Source organism: Coffea arabica, chromosome 6e, assembly GCF_036785885.1.
Source record: "Coffea arabica cultivar ET-39 chromosome 6e, Coffea Arabica ET-39 HiFi, whole genome shotgun sequence".
Taxonomy (NCBI): domain Eukaryota; kingdom Viridiplantae; phylum Streptophyta; class Magnoliopsida; order Gentianales; family Rubiaceae; genus Coffea; species Coffea arabica.
In genome coordinates, this window is record NC_092321.1 from 23,036,051 (window position 1) to 23,058,690 (window position 22,640).

General features: G+C 35.3%; 2 protein-coding genes across 6 annotated transcripts; one reads left to right on the forward strand and one right to left on the reverse strand.

The window, feature by feature from the left end:
* The first annotated feature begins 395 nt into the window (after positions 1-395).
* On the forward strand, positions 396-12,347 carry LOC113696020 (actin-related protein 4-like). Its single transcript, XM_072055645.1, has 21 exons — positions 396-611; positions 1,823-1,938; positions 2,079-2,170; positions 3,056-3,202; positions 3,291-3,364; positions 3,968-4,048; positions 4,646-4,706; positions 4,937-4,986; positions 5,714-5,768; positions 6,932-7,009; positions 7,120-7,173; positions 7,940-7,993; positions 8,077-8,137; positions 8,635-8,686; positions 8,937-9,003; positions 10,160-10,222; positions 10,321-10,383; positions 10,974-11,036; positions 11,340-11,404; positions 11,853-11,921; positions 12,011-12,347. The coding sequence occupies exons 2-21, from the start codon at positions 1,926-1,928 to the stop codon at positions 12,054-12,056; spliced, it is 1,308 nt and encodes a 435-aa protein (XP_071911746.1). The 5' UTR covers positions 396-611; positions 1,823-1,925; the 3' UTR covers positions 12,057-12,347.
* A 4,944-nt stretch (positions 12,348-17,291) lies between these two features.
* On the reverse strand, positions 17,292-21,272 carry LOC113696022 (uncharacterized). Of its 5 annotated transcripts, none has more exons than XR_011817070.1 (5): positions 20,949-21,272; positions 18,269-18,708; positions 18,026-18,105; positions 17,745-17,794; positions 17,292-17,659 (listed from the first exon to the last, which is right to left on the reverse strand). XR_011817070.1 is itself a non-coding variant. In XM_027215310.2 (5 exons), exons 2-5 carry the CDS (start codon positions 18,380-18,382, stop codon positions 17,550-17,552), a joined length of 354 nt encoding a protein of 117 aa, XP_027071111.1. In that variant the 5' UTR covers positions 18,383-18,401; positions 20,949-21,266; the 3' UTR covers positions 17,292-17,549. The 5 variants fall into 5 exon arrangements, 2 of the variants coding, with proteins under 2 accessions (XP_027071111.1, XP_027071110.1); XR_011817071.1 differs by having other exon boundaries at positions 18,269-18,343; positions 20,949-21,271; XR_003449653.2 differs by having other exon boundaries at positions 18,269-18,367; positions 20,949-21,271.
* Between the last annotated feature and the right edge of the window lie 1,368 nt (positions 21,273-22,640).

The following is a 22,640-nucleotide window of genomic DNA, read 5'->3' on the forward strand; positions in this document are numbered from 1 at the left end:
CTTATGATTAATCATTGTAAATTATAAATTCATTGTAACTACTAACTAAATTAGTTTAAATTAATAACTTTTTATGTGTTTCTTAAATCATATACCAAGGATTTTAGGTATAAGTGATCAAATAAATGCCAATTAAACCACAAAATGATTTGAACATAAATAATGTGTTCAATTATGAATAAATTTGGGGATCAAATTAGTAATAATTTTTAAATCATTGAGGAGCATAATGAATGTATTATAATTTAGGAGCCCTAATTTGTAAATTTAAAATTACAAAATCACTTCATTTGGAAAAAGTCCGATTTCATCTTCAGCTGATGAAAATTGAAAAGTGAGAAAACAACCATTGCAAATTTGCAATATTGCATAGTGCCGTGACTGCCGTCACCTACGGCTTTCACAGCACTAACACTCCCAAGTCCCAAGTCCCAATTCCCAAATCGAAGCTGCTCTCTGCCTCTCCGGCCTCCGCCAGTCCGCCGCGCTCTACGTCTCCTGTTGGCTGTGTCCTGCCGTGCTGGTTCATCTCTGCCGAGTGTCGAAGACGAAGCACCAAGATCTCACTAGTTCATCGCTGGTTCATCACTGCTCATCTCTGGCTCACTTAGGTAAGTGCTCCTCTGTTTTTGGCTCTGTGTCTCTGGCATTAAAATGGGCCAAGATCGACTAGGAAATTTGTTATCCTGAATTGATAAGGGGACGAAATCTGAGCTTCCAATTGCAAACTCTAACTGTTGTAGTAGTTTAGATTAGGTGTGATATAACATAAGCTTTGTATTTTATACACAAGAAGCTCTCTCCAGTTGTGCAGCCTTTAAAAGTTAAGGCCTTGGGGAAAAATTCCACCTTTTACCCGTTAGAAAAATTATAAAGAAAAAAACTTGCTAAAATGAAAATTTTACCTCCTTGTCCGTGGAGATTCTCAATCTCTGGTGCACATCTAGTGAAAGTACGGCTCCAGAAGTTGTACCTAGGATTCTGGATATGAATTTTCTGCAATGTGTAAAAGAGAAACATCTAATGGCTTGCGGGGGTTGGTAGTTGCTGAACTATAAAGATTGGTTTATATATTCTCTTAATTTGCTGCAGGTTTTTTTTTAAATAATAGATGAATTCGGTTAGACCGAATTCATTACCGTTTTCGAATTTGAAATCGGGTACCGCATGAATTCGGTAATGCCCAATTCGAAATTGAAAACGGTTTAGATTTCTATAGGTGCAATAACCGAAAAAACCGAATTCAGCGCACCGATTTACCGCATTTGCACCGAATGCTCACCCCTAATGACAGATGAAAGTTTTCAAAATGTTAACCTTGTCAAGTTGATCAACTTCTGTTTTCCCATTGAATAGAGGCTGCTTCGCTGAGCCAGATAAAAGATTTTAATTATCTCAAGTAAAAAATACAATAGTGCATAAAACTACGCTCACCTGTACCACAAAGTAACCACCAAGTTAGTATATGGTTTCAAAGGACGTGCTAATCCAAAGTCACAGATCTTCAACTCACCACAATTATTTAAAAGCATATTTGATGTCTTTAAATCTCTGTGCAAAACCCAGTTATCGTGAAGATACTTAACACCCTCAAGGAATGCACAAGGCTTTGGGAATTAACTCCACTCTAGCTAAACGGTTGTTTCATTGTCTCCATTAACCCCTTTAGATCTTTTGGTGACAGTTTCAGTTCCCAAATACGAATAGTTTAGACAATTGGACATGTAAGTTTGATAACTATGTTAACTGTGTGTGTGTTAATTGTTGGATATTGCTCTTATGTTAATTGTGGTTTACCATTTATATCTTATTCTGTGCATAGGTGTGTGTGTCTTCTATATATAGAACGAAGCTCCGAAAACAAAGAAAGCAAAGACCAAACTCCCCAACCAAATCGGAACTCCGCCCAATTTAGCCTTGCAACCATGTACGGCGGAGGTAGTATCGTTCTATCTTTCTCTTTCACGTAGAACACACACTTACAGGCTCAGGCACTCGCTAGCACAGACTTCACTATGTACCAGTTTAAATTTGTTTAATTTATGTGCGTTTTTCTCTGCTATGTATAAAAAAAATAGATGAGGTATCAGCTGTAGTGGTGGACTTAGGCTCACACACTTGCAAAGCTGGTTATGCTGGCGAAGATGCTCCCAAAGCCGTCTTTCCTTCGGTAAGCCATTGCTAGTAGTCTATTTCAGCTCAATATATTTGCGAATTTACTGCATTTATTATCATGATTTTGCAATGTGGCTAGAATTTTACTGTTCTGGAGCTGAATTTTTCTCCAAGTTTGAATTTTTTGTTTTACCTTCTTTTGCACCTGATTTATGTTAATCTCATTCGAGTTTCTTCTCAATTTAACCATTAAAGTTTGATTTTGATAGTCGTCGTTCTTCTTTTTCTTTTGGTCCTCGTTTGTCAGATGTGAACTTCTTACACTGGGAGATTTTAAAGGTTGGAACGTGGAATCATGGTTACAAGGAACTGAACCTACAGTTTAAGAAAAAAGAACTAACTATAGGACAGACCAACCTAAGAAGTTGATTGTGAACATATACAGGGGGATTAAGTTGTGTTGTTTTACTTTTGCCATTGTGGATAGTGCTAATTTTTCTTCAATTTACTTTCTTTTGCCTCTTTAAGGAGAATTTTTTTTGACAAGGCAGTCGAATAAAATGGATTTTATGCATGGAAGGAAAATTGAAGTGCCAACTTGCTATAGATTGCAAGGGGATCTATGCTAAAGATTGAAGCTTTAAATGCCGCCCATATGGCAGAATTATGGACTTCACTTTTCTGATATTCACCATATTGCTACACGAGGGGTCTTTGAAGGATAAGGGTCTTGTTTTGGTAAAATGATGCATCAACTATTTGATCATTTATCAGGTTGTTACATTGGTTCTAGAATCTTAATGAAGACTTCTCTTTATCGTGAATGTGAAGCTTGATGTAGATTAAATACAGGATAACTGATGCTTCTAAAACATACTGGTGAATGTGGCGTCTAATGGATGCACAGTAAACAGCTGACATAAGATTTGTATTGTTTAAGGTTGTTGGATCAATTGATCAAATGGAAGTTGATGAGCCGGATAATCCAGACAAGAATTCTGGATCTGTTCCAGATTCTAAATCCAAGGCTAAGCGAAAGTTATACGTAGGATCCCAAGCCTTGGGATTCCGCCGGGATCACATGGAGGTCAGTCAGAAGAACATCTTTTAGATAGGTTTTGGCTTGCACATTTAACCTCTTTTCTTATTGAGCTTGTGATATTCTATTTTCTCAGGTCCTATCTCCAATTAAGGATGGGATAGTTGCTGATTGGGAAATTGTTGAAAGCATATGGGATCATGCCTTCAAGTAATCAAATTTGCATATTCATTTTGGTTCAAATTGTATACTAAGCATATGGAATCTCTGTGCTGCATCACCTGCTTAGTAGTTACAAGGGATGCAACAATGGTTTGCTTACTAAATGGATCAGACCTTAGCAATAGGGAAAATTCATGAATATCATGTTGGCAGGGAGTAATAGCCAATTCAACTTAAATAATTTCAACGCATCCAGCTCTGTTCAAATCTTTAATAGTTTGGTTCTCATCTTGCAGGTCATAGATAACATATGTAACTAATCTTGTACTTCTTCTCATCGTCAGAGTGTCAGACTGATACCACTTTAGTGCAATAATTGTGCAATAATTGTTTTCCGATTCTAGAATTCTTTTAGATTTACTAGAAGACAGGAGAAAAGGGGAGCTTTTATGTGCTGGTGTATTGTCTTCAGCTATGGATAAATACATCCCATCCTTTCCATTGTCATGCACTGTTTGTGGAAAAATGTGTTTTTCCTTTTTTCCCTTAATTGTGCATCTCCGCATTGTTTTTGAATGGTACAGCCATCTCTACCATTCAATGAATATTATAATTCATAATTCATACTATTACTTGCTTTGTCATTTGTAGGGAATGCCTCTTGATTGATCCTAAGGAGCATCCCATGCTGCTTGCTGAGCCATGTGCTAATTCTCAACAGCAGAGAGAAAAGTGAGATGATAATCAGAAATTCAGAATCCCTTAATGGATCCTTCTTTAGTCCTTTATATGCCTATATGTTTTATTACTTGCATGACATCTCTCATACATATGACCTGGAAGGTCCTTTTGCTTCTTGCTCCAAAAGATTAGTGTTACTAATTTTCTAATATAGGGGTGATGCTTGATTTATAAGTTAAAATTTTCTCATATAATTTTGGGGGTTATGGGTGGATAAGTCTGTCTTTGCAAGGTAAGCTCTGGTTATTTTTGTCTCTCTTCTTTTGAGATTTCAGTTATTTGAGATGTAAGTACTTTTCTTCCATTTCCCATAATTTTGAGAGACATAAGAAAGGAGGTGGTGGTATTCCATGTGGCTGTCTAAACAAGAATGCTTTTCTTCTTGGGTTTGTAGCACCTAAGTAGAATGCTCTTCTAAACAAGAATGCTCTCCTTTTTCCATGTTCTTGTATGCAATACTATGTTTTGTGTTTTTTTTTAAAAGTGATTTTAGATTATTTGGTGTCCCTGTGTTACTTCTATGAGTTGGCTTTTGGAAAAGTTATGTCCAATCTCTGGCACTAAAGAAACTGACTAGGCATCTGACAGGTCAGCAGAGATTATGTTTGAAAAGTACCAGGTTCCGGCATTGTTCTTGGCTAAAAATGCAGTGAGTTCCTCTATTCAGTTTCCAACTAGCACTTGTAGCTATTTATGTCAATCTGTGATGAAGTATGCTACAGCCAGTGTTTCCCTTCATATACTTCCAAGAAATAAATTTGTCTATGTTTTGCTAATTATTGGCTGCTATTTTCAAATGCCTGGTTTCCCTTCATATGCTTTTAAAAAATCATTTTGTCTGTGTTTTGCTAGTTATTCACTGCAATTTTCAAATGCCAGGTTCTTACGTCCTTTGCATCTGGACGTGCAACCTCTTTAGTTGTTGATAGGTAAGAGTTTTCTTATGCATGCCAACTACTATTACTGTCCGTTCAATGCAGTATTTTAAATTCTAGTTTGTGTTATAACCGCACTATCCTACTATGTTCCATGTTAAATTTGTTTACCCATTTCCAAGACGTTGCTTCTATATTTTGGCATGCATACTTCTTTCACCTTATTCTCGTCCTTTTCTATGACTCCTGGAGTTCGTAAAAAGATGCAGACATCAGATATTGGTGTGACAAGTAGTGGTATCTCAGGTGGTTTTGTTAGAAATTGTCTTCAACAAGCACAACCTCTTGATCTATAAATCATTCTTGTCTAGTATTTAGGATCATTTTGAGAAGCGTCATGCAGAGTTTGCTTGAAAAGAATAAGATGTGAACCTTCACTTTCTCTGTTAAATGTTTGCTGGGGAAGCACAAATACCAGAAAAACAGTCCCATGGTAATTTCAGCATGCAATTCAATCCTAGCTCTGTAAAACTCCTGAGGAATAATTTCTTACTTTAATTTTTTCATGCATTTGTAGTCCTTAGAGTGTTTTGCGGAAAACAAAAGAACAATCCCTTGATCTTGTGTTTTCTTTTCTCTTTACTACTGTGCTGGATCATATTTTGTTTTCTACCATAATGAAGTTGCCTTTTGTCTTATTTTTTCTTGTCGATCAATTAAATTTTATGCTTATTTGACCTTGATTAAAATGGGCACTTATTGGTTGTGCTAATTGATTCAGTGGCGGAGGATCAACTACAGTTGCTCCCGTACATGATGGATATGTACTTCAAAAGGTACTCCTGTTGATCTATGTAGAAACTGCAGATGGATACTAGCACTGACTTTGACCTTACTATGTTGGAGGTTTTTGGTAGTGAGATCATTGTATATCCAACTCCAGTGATCCTCTTTTAATTTTGTTAATGTGTTAATCCATGTCTTTTGTAGCTTTTTTTTGAGCTACTTCTTGTGGAACAACTTGGATTTTTAATTGACTAATACCTTTTTGTCCTGAGTTTCATATTCTGTTGTCCAGTTGTTGTCTCGGAAATTCCCAAAAGGTGTGATGTTTTAAAATTAATTCCCAAAAGGTGGTGTTTTTCAAACCTCTTCCCAAAGGGTGAAAAACATACTTAGTGAATGTGTTGTTTCCTTAAAAGATGCATTCGCATAATACACTCTTTTATTTGTTTATGCATTTTTTCCCTGGAAGAATACATTTATTGAATGCATTGTTTAAAAGACGCATTCAGTGAATGCGTTGCTTCAGAACTCTCACTATTTGAGAAATCTTCTTCAAAACTACCACAATTTGGAAATTTACTTGGTCGTTGTCTAGTTGTACTGTTGATTGATATGCACATGGTAACCATTGCAAATGTGAAGGATCCTGATGGTATTGCAACAAATTTAGTTTTTTTGATGCTTGAAGCCTTATTGCAGTACATGGTTTGATTTCTGAGTTCCAAAGGTGAAATAGCATTAATACAGGTGGAGCTCTGAGATGAGATATATTGTAGTCAAAGAACTACTGGTCAGTAAAAAGTGGAGAATTGAAGTTCATTTTTGGGGGGTTGTTTGTAGGCAAAGTCTGAAGAATTGAAATTTTGTGATTCACGTAGCAATAGGGGCATATCTTGCATGCTAGTGGGCATAAGACATACACATTCATATGTTTCTGCTGTTTGAATAAACCTGTAAAGCCTTCCCTACACTGTTTGCTCAAGGCTTGTCTGCTTTCAATTTGTTTCTAGTGGATGTTCAATGGTTATACTGAATGAAGTACACATCTGGATATCTAAATTCATTAGACTATTGCAAACAATTAATATGAGCATTTATTTGGATGGAGTATTCCTTTCTAATTTACACCTTCCCAATTCTTGTGAAGATAGCCCAGTTTATAGTTTTCTTCGTCTTTTAGAGATATTTTCTAAGTTTCTATTTTTTTGCATAGGCCGTGGCAACATCTCCTATTGGCGGAGAATTCCTTACTGATTGCTTGATGAAAAGTTTGGAAAGCAAAGGCATTACTGTGAGTTCTTTCACTGAATGAATAATACTTTACGCTCTTAAATATCTGATCATGATTATCTGACTATTCTTTCCTTGTACAATCTCTTGGTTCTCCTATTTTCATTTCAGATAAAACCTCGCTACGCATTCAAAAGAAAGGACATTCGGCCTGGAGAATTTCAGGTGATTTTTCCTGTTATATTATGAATGTTTTTTAATATTTTACCTCCCTATTTTAAGAATTCATTCTTTTTTGTATATCACTACCACAATTGTAGTCATTATTCTGGTCCTGGAGAAATTGTTTGGAAATTTCTCTTTCTAACCATCTCTTCAAGCCCCTTCCACCTTCTGCAGTAGGTAACTAAATAAGTTGATAGTCTGTACCTAAAATTAACAATAATGTTGCTTTACGTGCTCTCTCTTCCCCTTTCTTTGAAGTGATCATCACAATGAACTCCACCTCAAGCCATACTAAATGTTGTCTTATAGTGTCTTTATTTCATTGTACAGCCTTGCAAAATGCTAATCTGGTCTCCAGTGAACGATCTGCTTTATTTTTATCTTTAAAAAGCTCCACAAATGTGGCCTTTATTTTAGTTTTAACAGGTGTATGAAGTGCAAGCATGCGGTGGCTGTACCTTTAACCTACGCTTATGATGTTAAATAGCAAGTCTTCTTAAAAGCTTAAACAATGGAAAAGCTTACTGGTTATATTTTTGACATTTCCAGTGTGGAATCAAGTGATTACAGATATTTACTATTTTACAAGCTCATGTATTTCATAGGCAATGCTGTTAAAGTAAATACTAAACAAGGTTGTAAACTGAAGCTAATGTAATTACTTTCTACTTTCTTTTCTCTGAAGGCTTAATATTGTACTGATTTTACTGATTACTATGCTTGTGGTTCTTATTACATTGTATGGATTGTTCATTGAGTCATACAGACAGTAGATCTTGATTTTCCAAATACAACTGAGAGTTACAAACTCTATTGCCAGGTTACTGACTGACCAAAATCTACATTTATTCTGTACTTGTACCCTTTTTTCTTCTGCTACTAATTGTGACTTTCTTTTAACAGAGAGTAATTGCTAGTGATATCAAAGAATGTGTATGTCGAGCTCCTGATACTCCATATGATGGTTAGTACTGCTTTGGTGCATTGTTTGAACTTCATTTGATCTTGCATTTATTGACTCATTATTGGGAATATATATAACCTAGGATAGAAGAGTATAGAAAGTGTACATACTATTTTTCAGGGGAGAGCCTGGACACAGTAAGAGCCAAGTCTGAGCACTTAGAAAGTCTACATGAACAAGGGCAGCTACCAATAATATCACTTGTGAAAATTTGGCAGGGATAGAGCAAACTTAAACATTCCTGTATTACAAGTCGTCATGATCCAACAAAAAGCCTAATGCTTCTCTTTAGCACATGCCATAATCTTTTGCTTTATTATTTAATCCGGCAGACCCACTGCCGACTTCCTTCCTATCTTTGTTCAGGAATCTTGCTAATGCATTATAATTAGTTGATCATGTAAGATGTGCTCCTATTTATAGTGGTTTTCATCATGTTAATTGTAGTGCAATAACAAAAACACTTACAAATAATCTTGGTCTTTTATTCTTTTCAGATAGTTCATACTCGAACATACCAATGACATCTTATGAGCTTCCTGATGGACAGTAAGTTTTGTAATTAAAGCCTTGTTTCTATCTTGAAAGTTTTTTACAGGATACAGACATTTTTAGAATCTGTAAGTGACACATCTTAATGAGTTGTTCTTGTTCCATTAACTTTTTCATGATTTACCTGGGGTGATATATAACAAGGCCATTGATAATCTAGGTCTTACCGCATCTCATAGCTTTCTCTGTACTTCTATTTTCTTACTGGCACTTCCTTTTCATCTAAGTTCATTGTTTATTAATCCAGGACAATAGAAATTGGAGCCGACAGATTCAAGGCACCTGATATTCTTTTCAACCCATCCTTGGCTCAGGTGGTTTTGAAACTTTTTCCTATGCCGCTTTTCCATTTATAATCATGAGTGCAAATTTGACTCTTCAGGTTTACATAATCTGCAAGCCTTTTGGAGTATTTTTTTTTACGTGCTATTATTTTGAGCTTAGTATTAAGAGATTTTTGTGCTTTTGCTCAAGGGGGAAGTATAGCGTACATGTATCCCAGATTGAAAGAAAAAAATGTATTTTTCTTTGCATTATGCTTCACCTCTCGACTCTCCCTTCTCCCCTATGATTTTCATCATGTTTGTCTTTCACTGACTTGACAAATAGTTTAAGTATCTACATCACATAAAATTAGTAGAGTATCCTGAACTTATATATATTGCACAGCACGAGCTTACTAAGATAATCTAATCCTTGAATGATATGCATGTTAAAAATTATAAATTTGTTTGACCAATTCTCCGCCCTAAGAGTTGAAGCTTATAGTTAGATTTGTAATTTTATATTTTTCAGCCTTAAAAGTTCTTCCAATTGGATTTAGTTATTTTCATGTTCTCAGAACATGTGGAGCTTGTCGTAACGTATGCAGGTTAAACTTTTACCTTTCTTCTCTGCTTTGAAATTTAAGCGTCATTAGAATATTCTTAAGTATGCAGATCTCGTAAACCATGCACGGTTGGAGAATCATAGCTCAAATTGTTTGGCTCAACATGGATATCCTTTTCTTGGCTAGGCTTTTAGGACTTTATTAATTGCCATTGGAAAATGAAGATGGTCTGAAAATGCACATCTAGCAAAGAATTAAGTAAGGGCTTGTGGCAGTTTCCTGCTCTGGCCTTTAGGAGGTCTTTCTCATCATTTGTTGGGACATTCATTGTCCAATAAATCTTGCTTATAAAGACAAGAGGCGATGAGGTTTGCTGCTATATTAGACTTGTTTAGCACTGGCCGGAATTGCCTAAACATATGCCTCATTGCATGGGCTACTTTTAGAGACCTTTATACTGATGAGTTTAGATTAACTAATCTACTGTCTTGGTTCAAATTATCAAATAACTAGAGAAACAAATGATGGATTTTGACAAATGATGCTGATGAGTTTTTTTGACATATGATGCATTTTGAATTCTCTTGATTGCTTTTGGTTTGATTTGAAATTCCATTTACTGACATGATCTAATCTGTCAGACTATTCCTGGTATGGAGAATTTTGCCGAGACTGTTTCTTCTGTTCGTGGCCTGCCACAAATGGTAATTCCTGTCATTTTGCACTTTTATCCATGAGCTGGGGATCTAGCTACCATTATTCTCTTTTTACTTTTACAATATATCCTTCTAAAATTCTTCAGGTCTTGGAGAGCATAAATAAGTGTGATGTGGATATTAGGAGAGAACTCTTCAGCAGTATACTGGTAAATTTTCAACCCTTCAATGTGAATAAGTACCTTAATTACACCAAAATGTATAAGGCTGTTATCTAGACTTTTTTTTTTCTGTCGACAGTAAATTATTTTTTCCCCTGTTGATTAGCTAAAATCTCTGCAATTTTAGTGAGGTAAACCTTGTATGTAGTGCTTCATGTTGCAGCTGTTCCCCTTTTTCCTTGGATTTCCAGCTTCCCATATATTCTCTTCATAGTATTTATGCATAAATTGGCTGTGTCCCAATAAATTTGCCCCTCTCCACAAACTCAGACATCTCACTTAATTTCTACTTTTTCACTCTGATGATATTCCTATAGTAGCAGGATATTATTTTTTGTCCTTTTTCCAGTGCAGATGCACATCAAGGATTCCTGCTGTTATATTTAGCTTTTGCTAACTTCTTTTTAAGCTTGTTTAGCTCAATGACTCTTAAAGATGATGACTTCCACTCAAGTTTCTGTTCTGTCCCCCAGATCATCGTATTTGCATAGTTTCCTTTTGTGTTGTCTTTAGGAAACATATCTTGTACTTAGAAGAGTGGATCATATAGTATCTGATTTGATTTCAACCTTACACAGCTTGCTGGTGGCACTGCATCCATGCAACAGTTAAAGGAACGTCTGGAGAAAGATTTGCTAGAGGTAGGTTTTTTTCAGTCAGATTTCTGTATTTAAAAGAAAAAGAAGTCCTTGTTCTGGTACTCTCCCTAAAAGAGGAGAGGGAAAATAAAAAGGAAACTCAGAAGCCCAAAGTTGTGTGATGAAGGAAAAGATGAAAGAAAGGGAAGGAAGAAAGATCAGACATGCGGCTATTTGGTTATTTCTGATATCAAATGCTTAATGTTGAGAGAATACACAGCTTATTGCAACGTGAAAATTCAAGTTTGTCCAGTGGTTTTAGTTAATGCTTGAGATTTTTCTTATGTCTGGGTCTACCGTTTGCAGGAATCTCCTCAAGCAGCTAGAGTGAAAGTTTTGGCAAGTGGAAATGCAACGGAAAGGAGATTCAGGTAGACTAACTTGCTTGATGGGAAAAAAATTAAAAAAAATGAAAAAAGGAAATCAATGTGTTCTATCTTCTGCTTGTGTTGATGGGTGGATGTAGATTGCTGTTGTCCTTTCCTTCCCATGTTATTTTCATTTCTTCAAGCACCAAATTTTCTGGTTGAACATTGTGAATTCTTACATAAATCGGCATCTCTTTGGGAGGTGGCTCAATAGAAAAGCCATTAGGTTACAGCATTGATGTTACGTGTCACTTAGGAATTCGCCATATGGAGAGGGTAAATCATGGTGGTAACTGGCAGATATGCTTTTGTTTCATTCCTGCATTCCTTGCCTCAGTGCTTCCTCCGAAGTTGCATGTTTGGACCAAATTGCTTCTGCTTTATGATTGAAGAGGATATTTCTTTGCATTCATGTTAGCATACCAAGCGTTGACTAACTTGTCGCATTCAGTGTTTGGATAGGTGGGAGTATATTGGCGTCACTTGGTTCCTTTCAGCAAATGTGGTTTTCAAAATCTGAGTAAGCTTTTGCATCCACTCTACCTCTCAATACTCAAACTTTTCTCCTTTTTTCTCCCCATATTAAGTCTTTTGTCTCTTGATTAACAGGTTCGAGGAACATGGAGCTTCTTATGTTCAAAGAAAATGCCCGTAAGGAACTTTACTGGTGCGGTCAATTATCACATTAGATAGACAGAAATTCATGGAGCTGACTTCACTTCGATTAGTTTGCTGACGGTATGGGTTGTTCGGTTTTAATATCCTGCTCTATAGGAGTCCAAACAACAATGTACTATATATGTATTGTACCTATCGTTGCTAATGTTGTACAATTACGTTACGTACTGGGGATTGTAATATACTCCGTACTAGGCTCGTGTAGCAACATTATTGACTTGCTATCTAAGTCACCGTGAAGAATTTTACGATCGCTGACATTTTAAAACTTGGGTGATTTGTTGCTGTCTTCCAGGAGTACTTAGTGAAAGAGGGATTAAATTTCTGCGTGTTAAATTTAATAAAAGTCTGAAATGATTTGGTGCAAGTGCAGCCTTGGAAAAAAGCTAAAGCCTATTTCTCCCAACAACTAAAAATGTACTAATGGTCATGCTCTGGTTCCAACGTCTAAGCAACTGCCATTTTATTTCCAATGCAAGCCAATGTTCTCAAATTTGGTTTTGAGCCAATGTTAAAGCTCCTTCCGTCTTCTTCTGCTTTAAATTTGGTTTTGAGCATTCTCGGCTCTGGTCGAAGACAAACAAGAACACGTGGCTCTTTCTTAGATTGGCAAGTGTGGTAAAGAGGAACAGAAAAATGCAACATATATATATATATATATCTATATATATAAGGCAAGGACATGGTTGGATAATAAAAGGAAAAAAAAACTAACTTTTTTTTTTGTTTTTTGGATTATATTAATGTATGGATAATCCCTTTCTTGGCTATGGCCGAAGCTGGACAAATAAGAACACGTGGCTCTTCCTTTAGATAGGTAAGTGTTGTAAGAGAAACATAAAAAAAAGCAACATCTTCCCAAAAAAATATATACACACGCACACAAGGACATGGCTTTGATAATAATATGTTAGGTTAATATTTTTTTGGAGAAAAATATAAAAAGAATTAACTCTTTTTCATTTTTTTCAGATTCTATTGTTGATATGAACAATCACTTTTTTTACTATGGCGAAGCAGGACATATAAGAATGCGTGACTCTTCCTTAGATAGACAAGTATTGCAAGAGAAATCTTCCCCAAAATATGCATATATATATATATATATATATATGATGACTTGACAATAATCTCTTAGGTTAATATCTTTTCTGGAGAAAAAATAAAATGGATTAACTCTTTTTTGCTTTTTCTTTTTTGGATTATATTGTTCATACGGATAATGACTTTCTTGCCTGCGTATAAGGTTTTCCCTTCGTTTCAATTTACTTCGCAGCAATGCTCTGAACATGTCAGCCAACTGCCCTGCCATACTGCATTATTTGCCGATTGCCAATGATAGTCCATCCTTCAGGCAACTTGAGATCTCACTAAACTTAGTACTTATTGGTCTCCGCAAATGCAAGGTTAACCTTACCCCGACGTAATTTTTTTCAGGAATAAATTCAGAAACTTCCCTTGAGTTTGTGATAATTTCACTTAGCACCTTTAAACTTTAAAAATCACTTGCCTTCACTTGCATAACACTCAATTGTAGATAGAGAATATAATTTCATTTCAGTGTTTTGCCCTTCTCTTGTGAACCATTTTGTTGACATAACAAAACTAGTTAATCTCTTAACTTTTGAACACTTGGCCAATGTGATTTTTTAATTAGGAATTGCAAAGTGTTAACAAGGTTGAAAGACCTATTAATAATTTTTGCGTCATTAGTCTGCACAAGAAATCTACTAAAAATTTGAAAATCTAAGTAATTTGGAAAATTCACAAAAGTTGCCTAAGAATTGTACAATGAAAATAATAGCATTTTTCACCTTCAAAACACCTCAAATATGTTTTTAAATTTATAGTTAAGAATTTTATCTTATTCAAGTTTTCAAGCCATTGATCTGGTCAAAGAATTATAAAATTCAAAAAAATTGTACATGATTCTTAAACCCTTAATTTCATATAATTTGTGATCTTTGAGAAAACCTCAAATGCGTCTGTGAACATAAATATTTTGCCTTTTTTATGATTTACAAGCCATCACTCTAGACAAGGAATTTAGAAAATTTTTTAAAAAATTTTAAATTTTGAAAAGCTCCTCAAATTAACCAAATGCATTTTATAATAAAGGAATAATCTTTTTTGACTTGAAAACACTTTTGAATATATTATTAAAATAAATTTTTGGTACATTAAAATATCTAAGATTATACTGTATCGATCAAAATTTACACATTTGTACCGTTTGTTTTATTTTTAGCTTTTTATTACATGCTTTCAATTTTGAAAAAAAAAAAGTAAGACAACAAAGGGCACATTTGGAATGAAAATATCTCCGCTATCCAAAATTTGAGTTTTTAAATATTATGTTTTGTAATAGGTTGTCAATGTTACAAAAAGTTAAAAATAGGGAAGACAAATGATTTTTTTTTTAAATTAAAGGGTGCTAAGTGAAAATTTTAGAAACATCAAGGGAGGTTTGTGCAATTATCCCTTTTCTAATGCATAAAAAACACAACGAAGATAAGGTAGCACTTTGATTCTCATCCGATGCCATTCAAAGGGGATGATCTATCAAAACATAAATTAGAAAACTTATGAACATGATTGTCTTTTTCTTCAGAGTTTGATTGCACATGAATTTCCAAGTAAACTTGGAACATTGATCTATTAGGTACCATAATTTATCATCGAATTATCCATTTGGTATGTGAGGTCTCAAGTCTTCAGCTGCAATTGTGCATCACTAGTCAAACAAATTGGCATTAGTACTCGCAGTTCATGGGGTGCCCTGAGGAGAGCTCTTACAGCACAAAAGACTCAACAACATTAACTGCAGTACAGCAAATCACTTCCCAAACTACCAATCTTGCAGCCTCTATACAGGTGGATCTATCTACCTCAAATATATAATGAAACAAAAGTAGTTAGAGAGTCAGTTTCCTCCGAAACTAAATGAACCATTGCTCTAGGGGCAAATTGCACATTCACTAAAACCTCTCGTGGCTTCAGAGAACTCACATCACCATCATTTAAACAAGAGGATAAATTAAAGATAGACAGAGGCAAGAGAGATCACTTGCACCAACCATCTTTGCACTCAACCTGCAAGAAAAAAGATAAATGCATGAAGTAGAAGGATTGTGAATAGCTCAAAAAGAAAGAATGTGAATAAAACAACAGTTTCGACTCTGGAGTTTCTCTGCAATACAAATAAAAAAACCAGGCAAACAAAGAGAAGGGCTTGACAAGAAATCACGAAAGAACAAGAAGACAAGCTTTGCACAATGCTTCATTAACAAATCACAGTTAGATCTCGGATCTGTCACTGTTCGTACTAGCCACACTTTAAAATCAACAAGGTTATTTCCTAATCAACCATCCAAACTCGAAAGCTAAAATACCTTCACCCCATTTTGATAGTTCTGTTTTCTTTTTTCGTTTGTTCCAAATTATAATCCACTCTCTATTTGAGGGATATAATTATCTTTTAATTTCTCTAAAATATCCTTATTCAATGTAGGTTGTTATTAGTATAAACTACCTAATTTAATATAGATTGTTATTAGATATAACCTACTCCATTTAATGTAAAATGAGAATTGATTCTTTCTTGATCATTAATTCAAGGGAAAATGACATGTTTCATCCCTCACATTTCACAAAAATATTCTTTTCGTCCTTTACTTTTGATATGAAACAATTTCGTCCCTGACATTTAAAAATTAAAGCTATTACATCCCTGAACCTAATTTTCAATCTGAATCAAACCATCCAATAACCCAGTAATAAATTTCAGAGATAGAATTGATAGGTCATTCGGTCAATTTCATCATATTCACGTGACATTTATCAAACCAAAAATATAAAAATTATAACATAAAGACCATTATTTGTCTTGGAATAATAGGATTTTTTTTGGGTAAATCTTTTCGTGCACCATTAGTATATTCGCTTGCGAGTCTAGATGCGTATCATAAATACACAATTTGGTGTTTAAATTTAAATTGAAATGATATGGTAGGTACATAAAACCCTCACTGTATACAATGACAATATAGGAAAGATTAATCTTTCTTTTATATGTTACAATGACAATATAGGTTCATTAAATTTCACATGAATATCACTTTGAGGTAACCAAGAGATCTACCAATTACACCTCTAAAATTTGTAATCAGGTTAGATAGGTGATTTGATTCATATTGAAAATTAGGTTCAGGTTATATGAAACCCGCCTCGACCGCTTTCGGAGCCCTGGTACTCTCAATCGGAGCTTCGTTCTCAACCAAGTGATACTAACCCGCCTCTGCTCCATGGGTCATGCATCCCATTGGAAAATATGATATTACTGCCAAATCTTTTCGGCACCAGGTTAATCCTCTGTACCAAAGAACATGATGAGTGAGAAAATGCTCGAATTTTTTTTTTTGTAAAAAAAAAAAAACTTGAAGATTTCTTAGTTCTTACCAGCAGCAAGAATTTTTTAACAGAACATCAATCATTCACTTGCTTAAGTAATGGGACAAAGTTATTATCTAGTGATGACTCACCATGCCACCGAATTCAGTGGTGATCCAATGTTCCCGAGGCCATACTCCAAATTGTTTGTTGCAATCATCAGCAAACTCCTTGTAGCTGTAGGGAGATGGGGGAAACATGCTACAAAGGGGATTAAAAGGTTGATTTTTCCTAGGATGACAATTGATACGTTCCCAAACAACAAAAGACATTCTTAATTTCTTTTTAAAGCTAAGATCATTAATTACTAGCAAGTAGGTTGTGTCTCTATGTGCTTTTCTTTTTTTTTTAATACAATAAAGGTTTAAATAAGTTTGGATTCGATTATCACCGCGAATCAGACATGTACCGAGATCATTGGTCGCTTATAGTAATGCTTATAAATTATCCACCAACACAATTTTTGTATCCGCAGTGAATTTCAAATATCGACAGTAAGATTCGAATACATAATCTTATACGAGTAAGTAAAGGTCTCTACAATTGCCATTATGGAGTCTGATTTGTGACCTAGATATGGTCATGCTAAATTAGTTCGACCTCAACTATTCGTATAAACATTTAAAAGAAAATATTCTTTTCAAAATTCACAGCTTGGATTTAAGCCACGTTTAAATCACCTTTATTTGGGCATGAATTGTTCTCTATTATTGGCAAATCACCAGCAATTAATGATACTGGATTGGAGTTACTACCCTCACAATTATAAAAACAAGTTCAATTCATTCCAAAAATTTAAAAAAAAAAAAAAAGTTCAATTGATTCTGGTGCCTCATTCTAATTCAAGAACATCCAGTTAACGTTGTATGGTCCTTCTGCCCAACAAATCACTCCTTTGGAGTATTTCTTTTGAGCCAAACATCTTTAGGATGAAGTGCATCTCTCCAATAACCAAAATTTAGACATGACAATATGTTGCTTTATCCCCAGAACTCTATATCTAGTCTTGCTTGCTGTCTGCCTAATACTCCTGTAACCACTTTTGGATAATCTCCACTTCTTGCCTCCTTTGGTCGATGAGCCACTCTGGATCTTTGTTTGTTGCAGACCTAAAATCAACATGGTGTGCTCCTGATTTCAAGATACAATGGCAACAGTCAAGCGATCAGTCATGGCTAGAAGTTAGAACCCTTTAAGTAACTGGTTCTTGATTTACCTTTCTCAGTTTCTAATGCCACAATGCTGGATGATATGTTCTTCAGCACACTGAAAAAGTAATCGCAATCAAATTGCATTCAGCAGATGTCCTCAGGTACTAATATTAACAACAAGATGGCAAAGGAGTCGTTGAACAGTTTGTCTTACACATTTGAGAGTTTAAAATATCAATTTACCAGGAACAAAAAAACAGTAAGGTGCTTTGTCTACTTGATTATTCTCAGGATGTAGAATTGATAAAATTTCCAGATAATGGGCAGTAAACCAAGTGATACTAACCCGCCTCTGCTCCATGGATCTTGCATCCCATTGGAAAATATGATATTACTGCCAAATCTTTTCAGCACCAGGTTAATCCTCTGTACCAAAGAACATGATGAATGAGAAAATTTTCGATTTTAAAAAAAACAAAAAAAAATGAAGATTTCTTAGTTCTTACCAGCAGCAAGAATTTTTTAACAGAACATCAATCATTCACTTGCACAAGTAATAGGACAAAGTTATTATCTAGTGATGACTCACCAAGCCACCGAATTCAGTGGTGATCCAATGTTCCCGAGGCCATACTCCAAATTGTCTGTTGCAATCATCGGCAAACTGTAGGGAGATGGGGGAAACATGCTTCCATTGGAGCATGTCATTGGCATAACCATTTCTGTAAGTTTTTCATGAGTTACTTCAAACTACAAGAACGCTCCAGTAGGTTAGCATTGTATTTTGTCTATTGCCTTAATTTGTAACAAACCCTCAACCTTTACTCACACGCCCACCTCTACCCTGGCGTGAGCTGGTCAAAGAGATGGCAGCAACAAAAATATGCTGCAAAAGGTTAAATTTTTGGATTGATAAGCATCTGACTGGAATTGTATTGTGAGCAGAAATTTTGATCAAGAGTTTCAGCAGGCAAGCTCCCTTCTCCACACAAATACAAATATACCACTCCAAATTAAAGCAGGCTGAGACTGTTGAAGGTAAACGGCAAGATGAAAGTCAGCAGAGGAAGTTTAGGTTAATGGAGGATAATGCCAACGAAATACAAATGCTCATTTAACTCAGGATCTACCGAGTCACATTTTCTTGGCCATTTCCATTTAGATACCTGATACTCGATTAGTATATGGAGATAAGTTGGAAAGCAAAGAGCTGGAGGAAACACCAATCTAGTGAGAGGAGTCATATTTGGTTTTGATCACTTATTGTGTTGCTTAGACACCCATGACAACTCTCATCCACTAAAAATGCACAGAAAACTACCTCTGATAGCCATGTAAGCATGTAATAGACAAATCCCTTAATTTCTTATAGTTCAAAGCAGTCAAGTCGTTCAACGAAATCAAGCGAGAGTGACAGACAAGAATAAGGAGAAGCTTATAAAAGGTTTGATTAACCTGCAAGTGCACCATGAAGGAAACATAAATGGAAGCTTCTCGTTGCAACCACTTTCAAGAATTGAGGTAGGCTTTACCTTTGGATAATCAAATTTATGATACCAACAATCATGGCATCAAAACTCAAAAGTTTTCTTGTGTTTTATTTGGTTTACCACACTGGACCAATTTACTTTCTGGTAGATTAAAATCTAACCCACAAGGGGAAAGGACAATCAATTGCAACAGGTGAATCACTTTCCTGTAATTGACTGAATGTGCTCAATATCTATTGCATCACAACCTAAGGTCCCAATATCATCTTGAGATTTAGTGAGGCTTCCAATCTTTTCCTTCATGGTATTAGAGCTGGTCAATCAAGCATCAAACTAACTTTTGTAAACCAGACTTCCTCTGACTTCTTTTTCCTAAATTTCATATATTATATAACTGCCCCATTAATGAAGTACCTCAACAAAGAAACTTAGTTACATCTTCACTATTATACAGCTTTCAACAGCTAACAACAAACTTTCAATTCTCCATCAAGCTTAAACATGAAGATTTTATCCTGAATAAAAAAAGAGACAAACAGAAAGAACTCTAGTATGTCACGGCATTCTTTTCAAAAGAGAAGCAGCATAATTATATCTATTTCCCTAATCACTCGAGCCATGTAGAAAATCTATTTCTCATGCAGAAAAATAGGATCTTTACCTGCAACTAATGCTGAAAAAAATACTAAACCCCACAAATCCAAACTGATCTTATACTCTGGAATAAAAAGCGTAAAGCAAGACACAAAAGGGTGCATTCCATTCAAAGTATGACCTTAGCAACTGGATTTGCATGTGATTGATAATAGTTTTGAGCTCCAGAGTCACGATACATAAATATGCCACTTTACAAACCTGTTTGCTTCCTGCATAAACCATGCAACTACATCCTAACTATTGCATGTAAAGGCCCTGCATAGTGACTCCTCAAGATAGTTGCATGTGCACCAAAAGCATGGGGCTATGCCACTATGGTACCAAAAGTAAGGAGCCCCCACGTTTTTGGTGCACATGGCAGCCATCTGGGTGGGACTCCTAAGTAAGAATCTCCCCTATTGCATAAGGCAAGATATGGTCAGGCTGCTCAATTCCGGAATGAGTGTGGATTTTTTGCTAACGCAAGCAGAGAAGGGATGCATCTGCATTCTGCCAATGTAGATGGATACTGCTTGGAAGCAGCCAGAAAACATCGTATAGGGCAATATAAAAACCATGCACCTAACTCCTAGATTCCCACGCAAAAGCCTAGTACACCGTCACGACCAACCACCCAACACCCCCCCCCCCCAACACAAAAACAAAAAAAAAGTTTTGCTTTTGTTTTTTTTGTTTTGGTTTTTGGTCTGGGGTGGTTGGGGCCTTGGGGGGGGGGGGTTGGGGTTGGGGTTGGAATGGGCATGAACTGCACCGACATTACATTATGAACGCTCAACGAGGGTAAACTGTTCTTGCAAATATCGATCTCAACCCACAAAAAATATTGCGGGCATTAAGAAATCTAGAACAAATTTTAAAGCCCTCTAATTTTCAGCCCAGATAAACATGCAAGATTTCCATTCAATTCGAATAAACACAAGACTATCCCGAATAAAGACAAAAAGAAAATCAGAAGCGATCTAAGGTGTCCCAATTCCACAGTTCTTCAGATATTAAAAAAATGTGACAAATGCTAGCTCAAATCCACAAAATATCAAATTTGGTCATGAAATCATACAGGCGTGACGAACAAAAAGGAAAAATTATTCCAAAGCTTGAAACTTCGACCAATAAATAGCATACCAGGAGCAATCTTGAGAAGGGAAGGAGGAGGGGCGCAATCACAAATACAAGGACTGCAAGAATTCAACGATGCAGTTTTCAAGCTGAGACTTTTCTTGAATTTCCAGTAAATTGCAGGCCCAGATACACAGAGAGCTGAAACCACTGCAAATACAACCAAACAGCACCTTCCACAGTTCCCAGATCGCCTTGACATCTTCCTAATTGCCAATTGCAAAGGAGCAGTAGTAACTAATTTGAGTGGGAAGGATTATGAATATTGGATCTACTGCTTTGTTTTGATTTGAGGTGGAAATGGGAAGTGGAGCTGCTGCCTTTCTGGCACACCTCCATCAATGTTTTCAGAACCGGACCGGACTGGCCGGTTCAACCGGTTGGACCGCGAACCGGCCATGTCACCGGTCCGGTCTAATGCTAAAGCCGGAAGTTCATGGAAAACCGTTGAAACCCGGATGAACCGGATGAACCGTGCGAACCGTTAAGTACCGTGAACCGGCGATTTTTTAAATTTTTCAACAAAATATCAAGAATGGTGTAGCTAAGATTTGAGCCTTGGTCTCCAAGTTTAAATATGACAATCTTACCGCTAGACTGTAATTAAGTTTGTTGAGAATTCTACTTGACTAAAAAATATATTAAAACATCAAGTTATTCTCTTATATTTTTTTTTTCAATGTTTTCTTCTTAACCATTTTTAGCCCAAATATCCACAACAAGATTTTGTCAAGTCTTCACCATTATTATCAGGTTATTATCTTTAGCAGATTGTAAACAAGTTGAAAATTTCAACTTTTCTTGTTTTCCAACATTTTAGTAAGTTTAATTTTTTTCTTTTCAAGGTTTTTTTTCTATATTATTATCTTTAGTTGATTTTTTGCATTTTCTTCTTTTTCCCCTCAATTTTCATATGTTTCCCTCATTTTTGTTTTATTTTTATTCGATTAATTAAGAATGAAATTTTTTCAAAAGTAGTGCACATCCGTGTAGGAATTTGGTAGGAATTACAAATAATAACATTGGGCTGGTCAAAAATATGGTAGTTGGCACATAATCGAAGCTATTGATAATTGAATTTAAAATAATTAATGGTATAGGATCATTGAATTTAATATAACATGTTAATTAGTAATGTTTAATAGCAATTAATTTTTTATGTGTTTAACTGTATATTTGTTTTTCAAAAATTTTTAGTTTTTTTTAGTTTGAGCAATTAGATTTATATTTTTATAATAAAATTTTAACTTTTTCAACTTAAGTTGATGACATTGTGAAGATGGTGTGGTTGCTTATCATGCCACTGATAAAAGTTTGCTATTCAAATAGTTTGTCTTAACTTGAACTCTTTTATGAATTTTTTTAAGGGTTGTAAAAGAATTTCAATATTTAATTTATTTATTATTTGTGTTTTTATTTATGATAATTGGTGAACATTTGGATTGTATCTATTTATGTTTATAATGAATTTATGAAAACTTGTGGTGAATTATGATATTTTAATTATATTTATCATTCCATGTTTTGTGTATAACTTTTAGAAAATTTATTATTATCATAACTTAAATTAAGTTATGTTAGTAAAGTTCAAGTGTAGAATGAAACCTGCTTAATACTTAACACTAAAAAAAAAAAAAAAAAAAAAAAACCTTTGAACCGGTCGGTTGGACCGGTCGAACCGCGAACCGCCACCTCTCC